Source organism: Perca fluviatilis, chromosome 1 (assembly GCF_010015445.1).
Source record: "Perca fluviatilis chromosome 1, GENO_Pfluv_1.0, whole genome shotgun sequence".
Lineage (NCBI taxonomy): Eukaryota > Metazoa > Chordata > Actinopteri > Perciformes > Percidae > Perca > Perca fluviatilis.
The window spans coordinates 16,017,538-16,033,005 of NC_053112.1; the positions used below are offsets into that span (position 1 = coordinate 16,017,538).

Sequence of the window (15,468 nt, forward strand, 5' to 3'; positions counted from 1 at the left end):
TCCTAAGGAAAGCTCATTGTGGGACTGGCTCTAATGGCTGTAATTCTGCACCAAGGCTGCATTTTACAGATACAGTATTAGGGGACCACTAAGGTCTATATAAAAGCATCCAAAGAGCACCATGTCATGGGACCTTTGAATAATGTTGGTTTACCTCTTTCTTGACTGCGGCAGAGTACAGTAGGAAGGTGACCTCTTTCATGGGCTCTCCATCACTGCGGACCTCCCCCGAGACATCGTAGCCTCCGACTACCAGATGGTCGGCGGCCGGGGCATTGGCATTGGAGACGAGCACTGAGGTGGTGCTCTATAGGAAGACGGCAAATGGTCACCACGGAAGTTACAGTTAGAGTCAGAGTAATGGTTCTGTCAGGAGCAGTGCTCCATTACTGCTGGAGATCATTATGCTTATAAACCTGCGGAGCTGACAGTAGGTGAATAATGAAGTGTTCCACACTAAAAGTGACAAAATGTAGGTGAAAGGCTGAAATCATTAGCTACAAAGCTGCTGATCTGCTCAGACTCTATTCCAAAAGGTCTCCACTCAATGTATTGTTGTAGAGCAAGCGTCTTCATCAATCAATCTTTTCTAAACCATCATTATGGTGGGCTCTATTTATATTCCGAGCTATAAAAGTATCTACTACTGTATATTTTTCACAGTGTCTGTGCGATTTAGAGTATACATATAGTTTGTTCTCTTGTTAGAGAATGTTAGTAACATTTTAGGGGAATCACAAAGTAAAGAAATATTTGACCATGACAACAATGTCTTGAAAAGTGGTTTGATGAAGGAGCAGTAAGCAGGGCTAAGTGTTGAAGCCAGAGCAAAAGGGCCTTATGATGTAGTTTTTATAATGACTACAAGAAGAAATCTCTCATTGTAGTGAGGTCTTTGGAAAAATATCTCAATAATATTAATTCTCTCTCACAATATAGAGATAATACATATTTGGGTCCCAGAAGCTATCTTCAACTCTTCCTTGAAGTGTCACCAGGGGAAATAAAACACACACACACACACACACACACACACACACACACACACACACACACACACACACACACACACACACACACACACACACACACACACACACACACACACACACACACACACACACACACACACACACACACACACACACTTAAAATTAGAGGTTAACAGGGACGTTTGCCAGGTTAGATTATCCACAGCACCACATTGATAAAATTAGGACTTTCCAGCACCAGTAAATGACAAAAGAAGGCAGAAGGCAGAACACCTAAATTCAAACGTTCCTTAAAGCGTAACTCTCGCCAAAATGGAACCTAGGGTCTTATTGTGAATATACCCGAGTCAAACTTCGGTTTAAAAAGCATAATTAGGACGGAAACGCCACTTTTAAGATTTACCGTATTCTCGTTTTTGGTCAAATAGCCTTTTGAATGGGAGTGCTAGGGGCACTACTATGATCGCATCAAAATCGTTATTTTTAATACACTAAGAAGGCTCGACACAACGTGAAACTTTGCTCAAAGTATCACCAGTGGCTCTACACATGAACTCCAGCATTGAGAACATTGTGTACACAGAGTTTACTAAGAAGAAAAGTATGGAACAACAGCCATCTTGACAGTCAAAGAGAGTCGATCTCCGAATGCGAACGAACGGACTCTATAGGAGGAAATGTCATAGTTATATGAGGCTCCTTTTTCAACTACAAGGTCAATATTGTTTTTCAATAATGACAAAACAAATTATGTGTGCATTTATATGGAACTAAGCTTTAGGAGATTTTCATCTTTACTCTCCCCCCTGTTAAGTTGCATTCGGAGATCGACTGTTTTTGACTGGCAAGACAGTGGCGAGCGGAAAAACAGCTGAAGTGAGTTGTTTTTAGTAAACTCTGTGTACACAAACAATGTTCTGAATGCTGGAGTTCATGTGTAGAGCCCCTGGCGATACTTTGAGCCAAGTTTCACGTTGTGTCGAGCTTTCTTAGGGTTTTAAAAAAATAGCGATTTTGATGTGATCATAGTAGTGCCCCTAGCACTCCCATAAACGAAAGTTTGACTCAGGTATATTCACAAAAAGAGTGTTACACTTTGAGTTACACTTTAAGGAAAGGGCGAGGGCGACATCACATATGATACTCATGTTTCTGTGTATTATGTGGGAGTTGGGGGGAATCGATACAGCATAGTATCGATATATATTCCGTGGCAATACTGTATCGATACACAGAGTAGCCATCTTTTATTATATACGTGTTGGTCAGTTTGTCTGCTTGACAATCCCATTTTGCAGCAGTAAAATTGAAGAAAGATAAACAAACAGAGAAATTTATCTTTTAGTTACCTTTAGTCATCTTTAAGTTGGGGAAAAAAAAAAGGTAATAAATTGCAATATATCGCAGAATTTTGCAATATGCTTAAAATCGCAATCATATCATATTGTGACATAAGTATCATGTTGATATCGTATTGTGAGGCCTCTGGTGAGTCCCAGCACTAATAGTCTGTGCTGTTAATACGGCCTAATGAAAGGTTTTGGTACCAACCTGCTCCAGAGTCCAGGAGGGATGGGCAGCTGTGATGTCATAATTTCCAGGGAGTACTTTTAAAAAAGTATACCTGTGTTAGGTAGACCAAAGAAAGAAAAGCCCTTAAAATGGCAAACAATCTAAAAGAGACATATGTTAAATTGCAGAAAAACCTGTGTAAAGCTCTAACAAACAGAAAGGTGAGAGCCACTTACTTTCCTCCAGGCTGTGTGACGACACTCTGGAGTTTCTCCTCTGTTCCTGCTGGGGTGAGTTTGACTTCTACTCCAGCCGGACCCAGGAGATGGCCTTTACTCAGAACCTAAAGACACATATATATTATATGACATGAATTCATTCCTGGACTGATTCTTTTCTGAAAAAATAAAAATGTTTGCAGAGGGGTGGTTAATGCTATCAAATTCTATCTATTTTGGTGCATAGATGTTAAGCAGTAGTTATCAGCACACACAAAAAATAGACACTGATGTGAGGAGCTGAACCGGAGCACTTTTTCCACTTTCTTTGATCTCAGTCAAAAGTTTAAGACAAAAAGTTCACATTAATGAGGCAGGAAATCCTTCACAATTCTCACCGTTCCTGAGACTGAAAAGCCAGTGAAAACAAAGTTGATGTCTTCTTCTTTTGTACAGATGTCACTCACTCCATCCACATGGAGGTCGACACTGGTCGGCTCTGGTGAGAGTTAAAGCACAAGTAAAAAAAATAAAACAAAAAATAACAAAATCAAACACCAAAAGACAGACGCAAGAATATAGATTAGCCTATGCAAAACAGCCTCTGAGACTGTCTTTGCATTATAAAATCAACAGTTCAGCATAAAAAATATTTGGTGAATTGTGAGGATGATATAATCTTACCAAAGCTCCACCCGAGAGGAGGCTCAATCTTCAAAACAAAGTCTCCCTGTGTTAAAGAGACAAGTCTAAATATTACAATCATCATCATCATCAGTGAATAAAAGAGTTAAAAGTACTCTGAGGAGTGAATCTCATACCTTGTCATAGAGGGGGATCATGAAGTAGCCATTGATTGGAGCACAGTCCGTTTGATATTTCAAAGAACCTTGTTTTGTGTACAGTTTAATCTGTGCATGAAAGCAGACAGAAACTGAGTATTAAGTATATATTTTAATTACTATTACTAGACATGAACTGTTATGGCACTAGGTAGCAGTCTCTGTTGCTTTAAATACTACGTTAAACAGAAAATTGGTTGAGTAGTTTGTATCCGATGTCATTCACAACCAAACCAGTCTAGCTATCTGGATTAGTTAATTTCACTAAATGGCTAATCCCATGGAGCCTGTGAATGAGCAAGGATTAAGACTGATGGCTAGCACTTAACATCTTCCTCGTCAACAGACGGCCAGGTTGTAGGGTTTAAGAGTGAACAGTGTAACATATGTTAAAGATAATGTAACAGATTATGCTAACATATGGGTTTTCTAATCAACAGTCACTGCGTAGAAAAAACATCCGAACTAGCTAGCAAATTAGCATTACCTGAATTAATGTCAAATTGTAACGTTTTGCATTACTCTCATGTTTAGCTAGCAACAGAGAGCTAACTTTGAGATAAAGTAGACTATGGTTGTGATAATTTCGTGCAAACTATCATTCAACCAAATATCCAGTCTTCACATAGCTAGGTAACCTTTAGCTTAGCTAGCTAGCTACTACTACTATAAACCAGCTAAGTGTTAGCTAGCTAGCAGCAAGCTCGCCGGGAGGTTTTCACTCACCTCGATCAGAGAGTAATTGATCTCAACGTCGGATTTCACAAATCCCCCGCATGCCACCACAATGTCCTCAGACGAAACAGTCAATAACTGGGAATAGGTGATACAGAATAAAACCCAAAGGGCCCCCACGTCTGCCCGGATCGTAATTCTCAACATTTTGGCTGACTGATATCTCGAAGAGTCGAGCAACAGCACGCTGCCTCCGGTTCCGTACCAGCTGAGCTGCTGTCAACGACAGAGGAAAGTGTCATGAGCAGCGACCCCTTCCGGGTTGGAGTTAGTATAACAAAACGCTAATGACAGCTCTGTGAGGCTAAATCTAATGGGCTAGAAAAGAGAAAATAGGAGAAAGAAAGAGAAAAAAAAAAGACGAAGACGTGTTGACGAATTAGAATATTTATTTTCCTTTTAAACATCTGAATAGTAAAGGCAGTCAACAAGGTCACATACAATGCCTCACAATAAAGTAAAACATATAAAACAAGTAAAACATAAATACTATGTGTGTGTTGCATGTTTTGATTTGTTGGTTGTTTTTTTTAAATTAGAGAAGTGTATAGGATGTAGATTGTATTGGAAAATCTATACAAAAATCCCCACACAAGAAATGGTCAAATGAACTATTAGTTTAGTATTGTGAAATGTATTTGTTCTTTGCATTATAATACAACCTCAGGGTTAATAATGATAAACGGTAGTTAAAAACACTTAAGACACAATGAACAATGAACACACTGTTCTGTAAAAACAAGTTGTAAAAGTGAGAAAACTGTAGTGTTAATACATTTAAAGTGCATTCAACTCAGAAAGGTTTTTCAAACTCCAGCAGTTATTAGCAAGTCCTTCTCAGAAGGGAAAGATGACCGTAAATACAGCAGGAGAAAACACCACAAAAAAACAGCACTGATTTTTTTGGTTTAAAAATACTTAATAATGTAAGCAGGTCCATACAAGCTCCCTAGTTGTAGTATTTTCACATTTAAAAAAAAAAGGATATATATATTTAAAGAGCCCCTCCTTTTCAGCATCATATTTGTATTTGATGTTTAAAAACATTATGTTTCTCATACTGCCCATTGCGGCAGCACCTCCACCTGTCTGAGCTCTTGGCCCACCTTCCTGAAAGCCCAGTCTGCAATGATTGGTCAACTGACCCACTCTGTTGTGATTGGTCAACCAAATTCAAACAAGCTACTGGGTGGGTTGTGCTTGCTCAGGCAGCACCTATGGGCAGAACATTTAAAAAACTGGGCTGGCTTTCTCAATCACTGACATCACTAATTGAGGAATTTCAAACTGGAATGTGGGCGAGCCGTTTTCAGGCAGTTGAGAAAAAGTGATGTCTGTGGAAGAGAAAGGTCCATTTGGAGTGAAATGTGTTTTTTGTACCTTATACACCTATTACATACACAGAAAATATATAACACACTAAAAGATGGAACATTTAAAAATAAAAATAAAAAAAATAAATTAAAAAGCGTAATAGGGTCTCTTTAAGACATTAATTGCATTTTTAACTCCACTCCATCTGGTCAGTCTCTGGCTTTTAGTCGAGAATATCAGGCCCTTGCCTCAGACATGTGTGGAGGACGCTGGAGGGGAGTGTGCCAGGAACACAGCTTCGTTAAAATTGTTGGAGAAGCTGGTGTGGTAGCTGGGGCTGCTTCTGCGGGGCTGAGATTTGGACACTGGGGATTTGATAGCTGACAGCCTCTGGGCCTGGCACAGCTTTTGGATCAGGAAACGTTTGTCACGGCCCTCCTGGGAAATGACATAGATAATAGAGCCCAATTTTGGTAATAACTCAAATGATGATCAAACATGGTCAATGCATGATTAAGAAAAGAGTGAAATAGACTTGACAAGACCTCGTTTTTGAGTAAACCTACCATGGCTAGCTGCTCCCTTAGTTGGTTAATAACTCTCTTGTGAGCTCCAGCTAGTGCAATCACATAAAACATGGCCAAACTGTGGGGCAAAATAAAAGTGTTTAAAATAACCAAAGAGAGAAAAGACCACTTGTTACCAACAGTTAAAAACATCAGTTTTGCAATGATCATCACTGCTGGAATACCTGACGGAAACACGTACCATGTAACAACAAAGAAGGAGACGGCGAAGGCCTCTGATGAGAGAGCCAAGAGGAGTTTTTGGATTCTATCTGGTAGCTCGGATACTGCAGTTGGCAGCACCTCCCAGGAGGTGTTGTAATTAACAAATGGTCCACAGGCGTGGGAAGAGTTTATTCTGTGCAACAAGGGATAGGCGAATGAGTAGATATTAGAGCTTTGACTGTCTGGGCAAACCTTATTGGGCCCACTGTAATTTCTCAAAATTCCTGCGGGCCTGAATCAGGCCGATTTTTAAATGCTGACCTTATAGTCTGTGTAATATCATGAATAAATAATGTATGGGCTTGTGTACTGCTGTGTGTGACTGCCATCTTCTGGATATCTATGACTTACACGCATGGATAAAACATCTTTTGGAAATTCTGTTTTTAAAATGTTTATATTCAGAAGATAGAAAGGACAAATAAAAAATGTATATTTTTTTTTCCACACACACACACACACACACACACACACACACACACACACACACACACACACACACACACACACACACACACACACACACACACACACACACACACACACACACACACACACTTTCCTTTATTTTCATGACTATTTACATTGTAGATTCTCACTGAAGGCATCAAAACTATGAATGAACACGTGTGGAATTATGTACTTAACAAAAAAAGTGTGAAATAACTGAAAACATGTCTTATATTTTAGATTCCTCAAAGTAGCCACCCTTTGCTCTGATTACTGCTTTGCACACTCTTGGCATTCTCTTGATGAGCTTCAAGAGGTAGTCACCTGAAATGGTTTTCCAACAGTCTTGAAGGAGTTCCCAGAGATGCTTAGCACTTGTTGGCCCTTTTGCCTTCACTCTGCGGTCCAGCTCACCCCAAACCATCTCGATTGGGTTCAGGTCCAGTGACTGTGGAGGCCAGGTCATCTGGCGCAGCACTCCATCACTCTCCTTCTTGGTCAAATAGCCCTTACACAGCCTGGAGGTGTGTTTGGGGTCATTGTCCTGTTGAAAAATAAATGATGGTCTAACTAAACGCAAACCGGATGGGATGGCATGTCGCTGCAGGATGCTGTGGCAGCCATGCTGGTTCAGTATGCCTTCACTTTTGAATAAATCCCCAACAGTGTCACCAGCAAAGCACCCCCTCACCATCACACCTCCTCCTCCATGCTTCACGGTGGGAACCAGGCTTGTAGAATCCATCCGTTCACCTTTTCTGCGTCGCACAAAGACACGGCAGTTGGAACCAAACATCTCAAATTTGGACTCATCAGACCAAAGCACAGATTTCCACTGGTCTAATGTCCATTCCTTGGGTTTCTTGGCCCAAACAAATCTCTTCTGCTTGTTGCCTCTCCTTAGCAGTGGTTTCCTAGCAGCTATTTGACCATGAAGGCCTGATTCGTGCAGTCTCCTCTTAACAGTTGTTCTAGAGATGTGTCTGCTGCTAGAACTCTGTGTGGCATTCATCTGGTCTCTAATCGGAACTGCTGTTAACTTGTGATTTCTGAGGCTGGTGATTCGGATGAGCAGCAGAGGTGACTCTTGGTCTTCCTTTCCTGGGGCTGTCCTCATGTGAGCCAGTTTCTTTGTAGAGCTTGATGTTTTTGCGACTGCACTTGGGGACACATTCAAAGTTTTCGTAACTTTCTGGACTGACTGAAATTCATTTGTTAAAGTAGTGATGGCCACTCGTTTCTCTTTACGTAGCTGATTGGTTCTTGCCATAACATGAATTCTAACAGTTGTCCAATAGGGCTGTCGGCTGTGTATCAACCTGACTTCCGCACAACACAACTGATGGTCCCAACCCCATTAATAAAGGGAAAAAAATTCCACTAATTAACCCTGACAAAGCACACCTGTGAAGTGAAAACCATTTCAGGTGACTACCTCATGAAGCTCATTGAGAGAACACCAAGGGTTTGCAGCGCTATCAAAAAAGCAAAGGGTGGCTACTTTGAGGAATCTAAAATATAAGACATGTTTTCAGTTATTTCACACTTTTTTGTTAAGTACATAATTCCACATGTGTTCATTCATAGTTTTGATGCCTTCAGTGAGAATCTACAATGTAAATAGTCATGACAATAAAGGAAACGCATTGAATGAGAAGGTGTGTCCAAACTTTTGGCCTGTACTGTACGTGTGTGTGTGTATGTATATATATATATATACATACACATATACACACACACACACTCTCTCTCACACACACAGAAGTTAAAACATAACATGGTCATTAACAATGCATTACTCACTGTGCCATACTAAAAGTGACAGGCACACAGGCCAGCGCCAGGCCTATCAGCAGCACAGCCAGGAAGAAGAAGTTGGAGCTGGAAGCTCTAAACGGACGTGTGGCTGGACGGCAGTTGTTAATCAATGAGACCTACATACAAGGAGCAGAAAGGTAATAGAACATCAGAAACTTTGAAAACATCCAATTTTGATCCATGTAAAAAAATAAAAAATAAAAGAAATCACCTTTTTGATATAGAAGATAAAGAAGTATTTCATAGTGCAGATGGCAGGCAGCATCGGGCTGTAGAACGTGCCGATCCAGCAGATGGTCTGACCGTAGACGATCTCTAACACATTTTGAGGAATAGCAAACTCCTGCTGGCCCCACCACTTAGCCAGGCCACAGTCACAGTAATTCACTATCAACCTGAGTCGCACGGGGCAACACAAGGACACCGTTACAAATTACTAAAGAACAAAGGGTGAGAAAGATTTCCACCTAAAAGTATCACCAGAAGGAAGGCAAGACAATTGATTGGGGTGACATATAATAAAATATCACGGTATTAAAGTTGTGCAAGGCTTTCAAAAATACTGTAAGTCAACAGTCATAAAGAGACAGAGTACTTTTATACGATTTAAAAGTCTAAACGTCTTGAAATGCATCAAGATGACATTTTGTCTACAAAACTAAACTAATAGATGTTTTTGATGATATTTTTTTTTTTTTTAAGATTTTATTTTTTTTAAAAATTAATTTGTAAAAGATGATTTTTGTTAAGGTAATTTTTTAAGTTTGTACAAAACCGGGCACAAAATAATTGAAAATAAAAATAAAAAAAGTAAATAAAACCATTTGCTACATCGGGTTCCTCCTTACGGGTTTCCCCAAAAAGTTTAACAAAACAAAACCAAAAATTTTTGCAAACCCACTTTTTACTATACCCAATTTCAAGGTTAATAAGGGCTTTTTTAAAAAAAAAATAATGAAGGTAATTTTAAAAAAAAAAAAAAAATGGCTATAAAACACAAAAAAACTATTATCAAAGTAAAAAACAAAAAAAGTAATAAAAGGAAGAAAAAAAAAAAACAAACCTCCCAATGTAATCAACCACTCTACAAAAAACACAAAAACAAAAATAAAATCTTTAAAAAAACCAAAAAAGAGCCCCCCACCGATCATCTCCAGCTTTTTTTTTTTGCGGGCACCCTTCGTGCCCTGAAACGCCCCTTTTTTTGAACAAATTTATTAAAAATTAAATAAAAAATATATTTAATTTTCCCACAAAAAAAAAACAAAAAAATAAATAAAAAAAAAAAACAGCGAGCCAACAATTGCAAAAAAAACCATTAAACAAAAGAAAAAATGGCAGCCATGGTCCCCCCCCCGCGTTAACCGGCCCCCCTAGCCCTGCCTTCCACCTTTTTCACCTTACACCCCCCTCTACAAGTTTACATTTTTTTCACCATCTTCCTTTGCTTTATCTCCATCAACCCTTCTATTTATTTGATTTAACTTTTTTGCATCAACGTTTTATTTATCTATTACTTATAAATAATATTATCCACTTTTTATCTTCTTTTTTCCATTGTGTACTATACACATAGTTAAAAACCAGTTCCGTGGTATCCCCTTTTCCCCCCTCCGCCTCCTTCGCCTCTTTATTTGTTGTCCCTTTTTGCCGTAGCCTGCTTTTCTTGCGCCCCCTTTTTCTTTTTACTTCTCCTTTTTGTTTTTTTTACTAAAATATATAAATAAAAAATAATTTAAGTTGGCTTCCACTTTCCCCCCCTTTTTTTTATCTCTTGTAATTTTTTATATTGCAATAAAAAAAAACAACACCATCCAGCAACTTCTCTTTCCCTAACCACACCTCCCGCTTTCCCCCCTCAAATAAAGGAAAGCCCCCAGAACAGAACCAAAACCAAATACCCTACCTTTCCCACAACAATAAACCACCCCTTAAAAAATAAATAGAAAAAAAAAAAAAATAAATTAATTATGACAACAAACAAATTAGTACAAATTTTAACATTATATTTCATTTATTGCAATACAGCAAAAAAATGACAAATATCCACGATTATTTTGATCAATATTGAGATCACGATTAATTATCACGATTATTTGTTGATTTTAGCCAAAACAAATTTTATTGTCACATAATTATATAATTACTTTTACATCCATATTGTGCTACATTCCTACTAATACATCCATATTGTGCTACATTCCTCCTTTATTGAAGGATACTGTGAAGGAGTATGCCATTTCAGCTGTTGTGCGACCGCTTTCCACACATGCATGTTTGCCGTGAAAGATACAGGCAACGCAATTTTCTGTTCACAATAACGGCGCATGTGGTGCCTGGTATCTACCAGACGAAATAGCTAACCGCGGTTTGGCTCATTACGTGGCCTCTTACATGTCTGCGTTGCGCTCTGATGCTCCGAAACCCACGTTAGAGGCAACATAAACATCGCTGAATGTCACGCTAGTAAACACTAATAACACGTTACACTGCAGGTAACGTTAGCCTACCGTTAGCCACAGTAGTAACTGGATTAACCCTTGTGTTGTCCTTCGGGTCCCAGTGACCCGAAGGACAACACAAGGATTATGTACTTCCATTTACTTTGTTGAGAATTGCTCTCTAAACAAGGGTTAATACAGCACCTTAGTTCTTGTTTGTACAGCATTTTGGTCAGCTTAAACTGTGTTTAAATGTGTTCTAGAAATAAACTTTACTTACTTACTTTAAAAGAAACCGGTTTTAGAGAGCAATTCTCAACAAAGTAAACGGAAGCACATAATCCTTGTGTTGTCCTTCGGGTCAATGGGACCCGAAGGACAACACAAGGATTAAACACGGCTAAAATGCTGACTGCTAAACAGTGTAGTGTATCTGTATTTCACTGTAGGATTCCAACAGTGGACGTCCAACAGTCTGCTGCTAAAGCTATGAGCTAAAAGACACAAACTAGCACTGGTCACTGCTGTTGTCTGAAAAACAACACAGACGGGACAAAACGTTGCGTTTACTGGTAAACATTGTGACCCGGCTTATGATGACCGACTGCTACCTGTTGTGGAATTTTCCTCACGTTACTCTGTCCTCTGTGACTGTCTACATTAGAAACTAAGCTGCGGTCGCAGGCAGGGAACAGCTCTGATTGGCTCATGGAGACATGTGATCAGACAGTGGTTTATGGAGCGCTAGATTGGCTTTGCAAAAACTGTTCTATGAAGGGAATGACGCATTTTAAATATCGCTCGATCACGCAAATTTGATCGTGGGAAGCCAAAATCGTGATCGTGATTAAAATTCGATTAATTGTGCAGCCCTACAGGGAAGTAAACAAACTCTTGGCAGATGACCAAATCTCCCCCCAAGTTCTACACATTTTTGTCTTTGTACGGACTATGTATTAAGGCATTTTTTATCTTTTAATGGCAAAAATGCCATTTTTCCTAAAGCAATTACTTTTCAAGTAAACCTCATCATTAAAGCTGCTGGACAAAAAATCCCACCTACATCATCTAACATCTGGCATTTAGTCTTTAGCATTCATTCCCGGGGGTCATGGGTATTTATCGATAGTGATGGAAACGTAACATGGCTACTTTTCCAGCGTGATGCGAAGACGCTCATCAACTAGACCACAAACTCCGCCTAAGCAGCGCTCAAACATTGTTCCAAATTAGTCGGCACAGAGTTTGAAATATAGAGAATGAATAAGAGTGTGTGGTGGAGCGAGCGAGAGAGTAATGGTGAATGCAGAGAAATTGGTCTGTGCGGAGGAGAGTTTAAGTTTAGTAGCGAATCAAGTGAATGTACAGCAGCGTTTGCAGTTTTGCGCACTGTATCGGAAAGCTTTAGCAGGAAAAGTTAAAGCTATAGTGCGTAGTTTCTGTCGCCCCCATGAAGAATTCTAAGTAATGACAACAAAACTGTCGGTGCGTCCACATGGTACAAGCTTTCCGTGGACTCTTCAGAAGAGGTAATTATCTTCACTCGAGCGTCTGCGCGGGAAAGTCGCTGGACGCCACAATCTTCTGAACATAGCCATACTGAGAAATACAGAGAGAGTTGTGTGGAGCTGATAGTCCTAATTAGCTTTGTAGCAACTCATCTAGCAATGGCTTGAATGTAACGGACGTTCATTAATATCAAAACGTTACGCACTAAAGCTTTAACACCCGTTTTTCCGGCACAATCATGACGTTGAACGTGACGCACCAGAATTTTTGTTTTTAATCAGAAAGGCATATTCATCTACTGGCAATAGGAAAGGAATCTATGGCTTATTTTTAGTGGTTTTCCTATGTTTAAAAAACCTGCATACATGTGCTAATTCTAGCGGAAAAGAGTATTAGACAAAGAGTGAACAAAGAGGGAAGCCACTGAACCTCATGAGAGTGAAGCGGATCTCGAAGGCAGGCGAGTAGTCCTCATAGTTGATGATAACGGAGAAGAGGAGGGGGGTGACGAAGTTGGCCAAGGTGATAACTATTGAGGGTAGATACTCATAGATGAGATCCACAATGAAATTCTCCTGCAAACAATCAAAAAGTGATGCATTTAAAGCTTTTGTCTAAATTTGCTAAACTTGGACCCCAATAGGATAAAGAGGACATTTAAGAGTCAGGAGCTCAATTTTATAAAATGTGTTATTTATTTTTTTTAAACTAGAAGAGAATAACATCAGTGTGAATTAAATTTCTAGCAATGACAAGCATTTATTTGATAATGTAATAATAATAATAATAATAATAATAATAATAATAATAATAATACTACAAGACCAAAGTGGAGTTCAAAGGACACCAGCAACATTTCATCACCTTTATGTTATCCATCTGTACTTTCTGGGAAAAGATGGTGGCTGAATAAATGCTGTAGAAGCATGCAGCCAGTACGCCAATGACAAACAGGTTGAGAATGAGGCGGATGAGGTAAATCCGACACCTCTCCTTGCGGGTGCGATCTGCTATTTTCTGTTTGATCCTCTCCTCCTCCAAATCCGTCTGGGGATATAAAATTATACACTTTTAGAATGAGGCAGGCCAACGTTCAATGGATACATAAATTCAACTTTTGCAACCAGCAGCTCATTTCTGAGGGAAACACACTACATCAGTCTTCATGTCTGATTAGAGCTTTTTGAAAGGGTTTAAAAAATAAAAACATCCAGAAGAAAGTGAGCGGTAGAAATCTTAGTTATACTCTTACTTCTATATTATAGCTTTATACTTCTCCTAAACTATCCTGCTATTAAGGTTTACGTTGAACTCATGTAAACACGGCCATTGATGCCTTATCTTATTTTATTCCTCCTGCTAAATTCTGTCCTATGAAACATCGGATTTAAAAAAGGAAATAATCAACTGACCCTGAGCTCATACAGCAAACTGCTTCTCTTCAGCCTCACGGCGTTCTCGTTGGTGATGCAGAAGTCCCAGCCAGCAAAAATCTTGTTGCAAAAGCTCTGAAAGCGATCCTCATCCTGAATCAGGTTGCGTTTGAATCCCGTGGCAGACCTTGAAATAAAGTTATTCAAAGTGAACATCTCCAGAAGCTGAAATGAAATCCTCGTGATTTTTTGTTCATCTTTTCAGTACCTTTTAACAATCCAGATGAGACTGAGGAACAGGTAGGCTATGGTGACCAACAGGTAGGCCAATGGCAAATTGTAAGTGGCCTTGGGAAAGTGTATTTTGTCCACCTTGTAGTAGCCGTAGAAAAGATAGGTCCGTTCCAGAAAGCCCTGCAGGTAAAGCACAAAAGTGAGGAAACCAAACTTCCAGTTTTTCTTCCAGGAACCATTAAATGTCAATCGCACATACTTACTCCACCAGACAGCAGATCTGTAATGTGCTCATGAAAGTTGACCAGACCTCGACGGGCAGTGCCTGAATACTCACTGCACACACTTCCTGTAGTAAAATACAGGAAAGTATAAGCTCAAGACTATCTTATGCTTAGTGTACGCTCAAGGCTGAAACAAACAAGCATCCTCTCACCAACTTTCTGGGTGTAGGTGATATTCCCTGAAACATGGGGGGCTATGATGAGGGGTAACATGACGAAGCTGAACATGAGCACAAAGATGATCAAGTTGAGCATGACGAGGAAGCGCAGGAAGGAGAAGTAAGACAGGATCCCTGTGCCGAACATCCCTATCGAGGATGTTAAAGGAGAAGAGAGGGATAACTTTGGGACAACAAAACCCTGATTGGTACACTTTTCGTTAGAGCAAAAGTGTATTTACTCATGTTATCAATACATGCCTCTGAGTAGGGCTGCTCGATTGTGGAAAAGTTAATCACGATTATTTTTGGTCAAAATTGACATCACAATTATTTAACACGATTGCTCATTGTCTTTTGGAAAAAAAAGGGAAACAGTTAATCAAATCAACAATGAAAACATCTTGAACTGTGAAATTTCCCTTCATACTTTTTTTCTTCCATTCAGAACACAAGACAAAATAAGAGTTCACTTTGCAAAACGTAACGTGCAAAATAATCACTTTACTCGATTCATCTGTTTTTGTGGTCATTAGGAGCCAAAATCGTAATCGCGATTCAAATTTCGATTAATTGCACAGCCCTACCTCCGAGGCTAAGGACAGTCATTCTTACCCTCTATCAGGCGGATGTCTCCCCTCCAGAGCTTCAGCCAGCTCAGCCATGCCTGGGCATCGTCCCTCAGCCTCCGCAGATGCCTGCGGGTGCTTTGCCTCAACTGTCTCAAACTACTGAGCTCTCGGGCCTCCTCCAAGCGCTGTGTTCTAATAGTCAAACACATTGTTTGTTGAGAACTT

At 39.6% G+C, this 15,468-nt stretch overlaps 1 protein-coding gene across 1 annotated transcript in view; it reads right to left on the minus strand.

Moving 5' to 3' along the window:
• nomo (nodal modulator) overlaps positions 1 to 15,468 on the minus strand; it is a 40,244-nt gene that overhangs the window by 23,166 nt on the left and 1,610 nt on the right. Inside the window, exons 3-22 of the mRNA XM_039795602.1 lie at positions 15,287 to 15,435; positions 14,666 to 14,821; positions 14,493 to 14,578; positions 14,264 to 14,409; positions 14,035 to 14,182; positions 13,487 to 13,669; positions 13,021 to 13,197; positions 10,510 to 10,529; positions 8,884 to 9,067; positions 8,658 to 8,788; positions 6,382 to 6,537; positions 6,180 to 6,258; positions 5,869 to 6,051; positions 4,291 to 4,515; positions 3,544 to 3,633; positions 3,407 to 3,452; positions 3,121 to 3,221; positions 2,741 to 2,847; positions 2,544 to 2,616; positions 155 to 307 (exon numbers count right to left, since the gene is read on the minus strand). Of these exons, the coding sequence (XP_039651536.1) occupies positions 155 to 307; positions 2,544 to 2,616; positions 2,741 to 2,847; positions 3,121 to 3,221; positions 3,407 to 3,452; positions 3,544 to 3,633; positions 4,291 to 4,515; positions 5,869 to 6,051; positions 6,180 to 6,258; positions 6,382 to 6,537; positions 8,658 to 8,788; positions 8,884 to 9,067; positions 10,510 to 10,529; positions 13,021 to 13,197; positions 13,487 to 13,669; positions 14,035 to 14,182; positions 14,264 to 14,409; positions 14,493 to 14,578; positions 14,666 to 14,821; positions 15,287 to 15,435 (2,593 nt within the window). The remainder of the gene's footprint in view (positions 1 to 154; positions 308 to 2,543; positions 2,617 to 2,740; positions 2,848 to 3,120; positions 3,222 to 3,406; positions 3,453 to 3,543; positions 3,634 to 4,290; positions 4,516 to 5,868; positions 6,052 to 6,179; positions 6,259 to 6,381; positions 6,538 to 8,657; positions 8,789 to 8,883; positions 9,068 to 10,509; positions 10,530 to 13,020; positions 13,198 to 13,486; positions 13,670 to 14,034; positions 14,183 to 14,263; positions 14,410 to 14,492; positions 14,579 to 14,665; positions 14,822 to 15,286; positions 15,436 to 15,468) is intronic.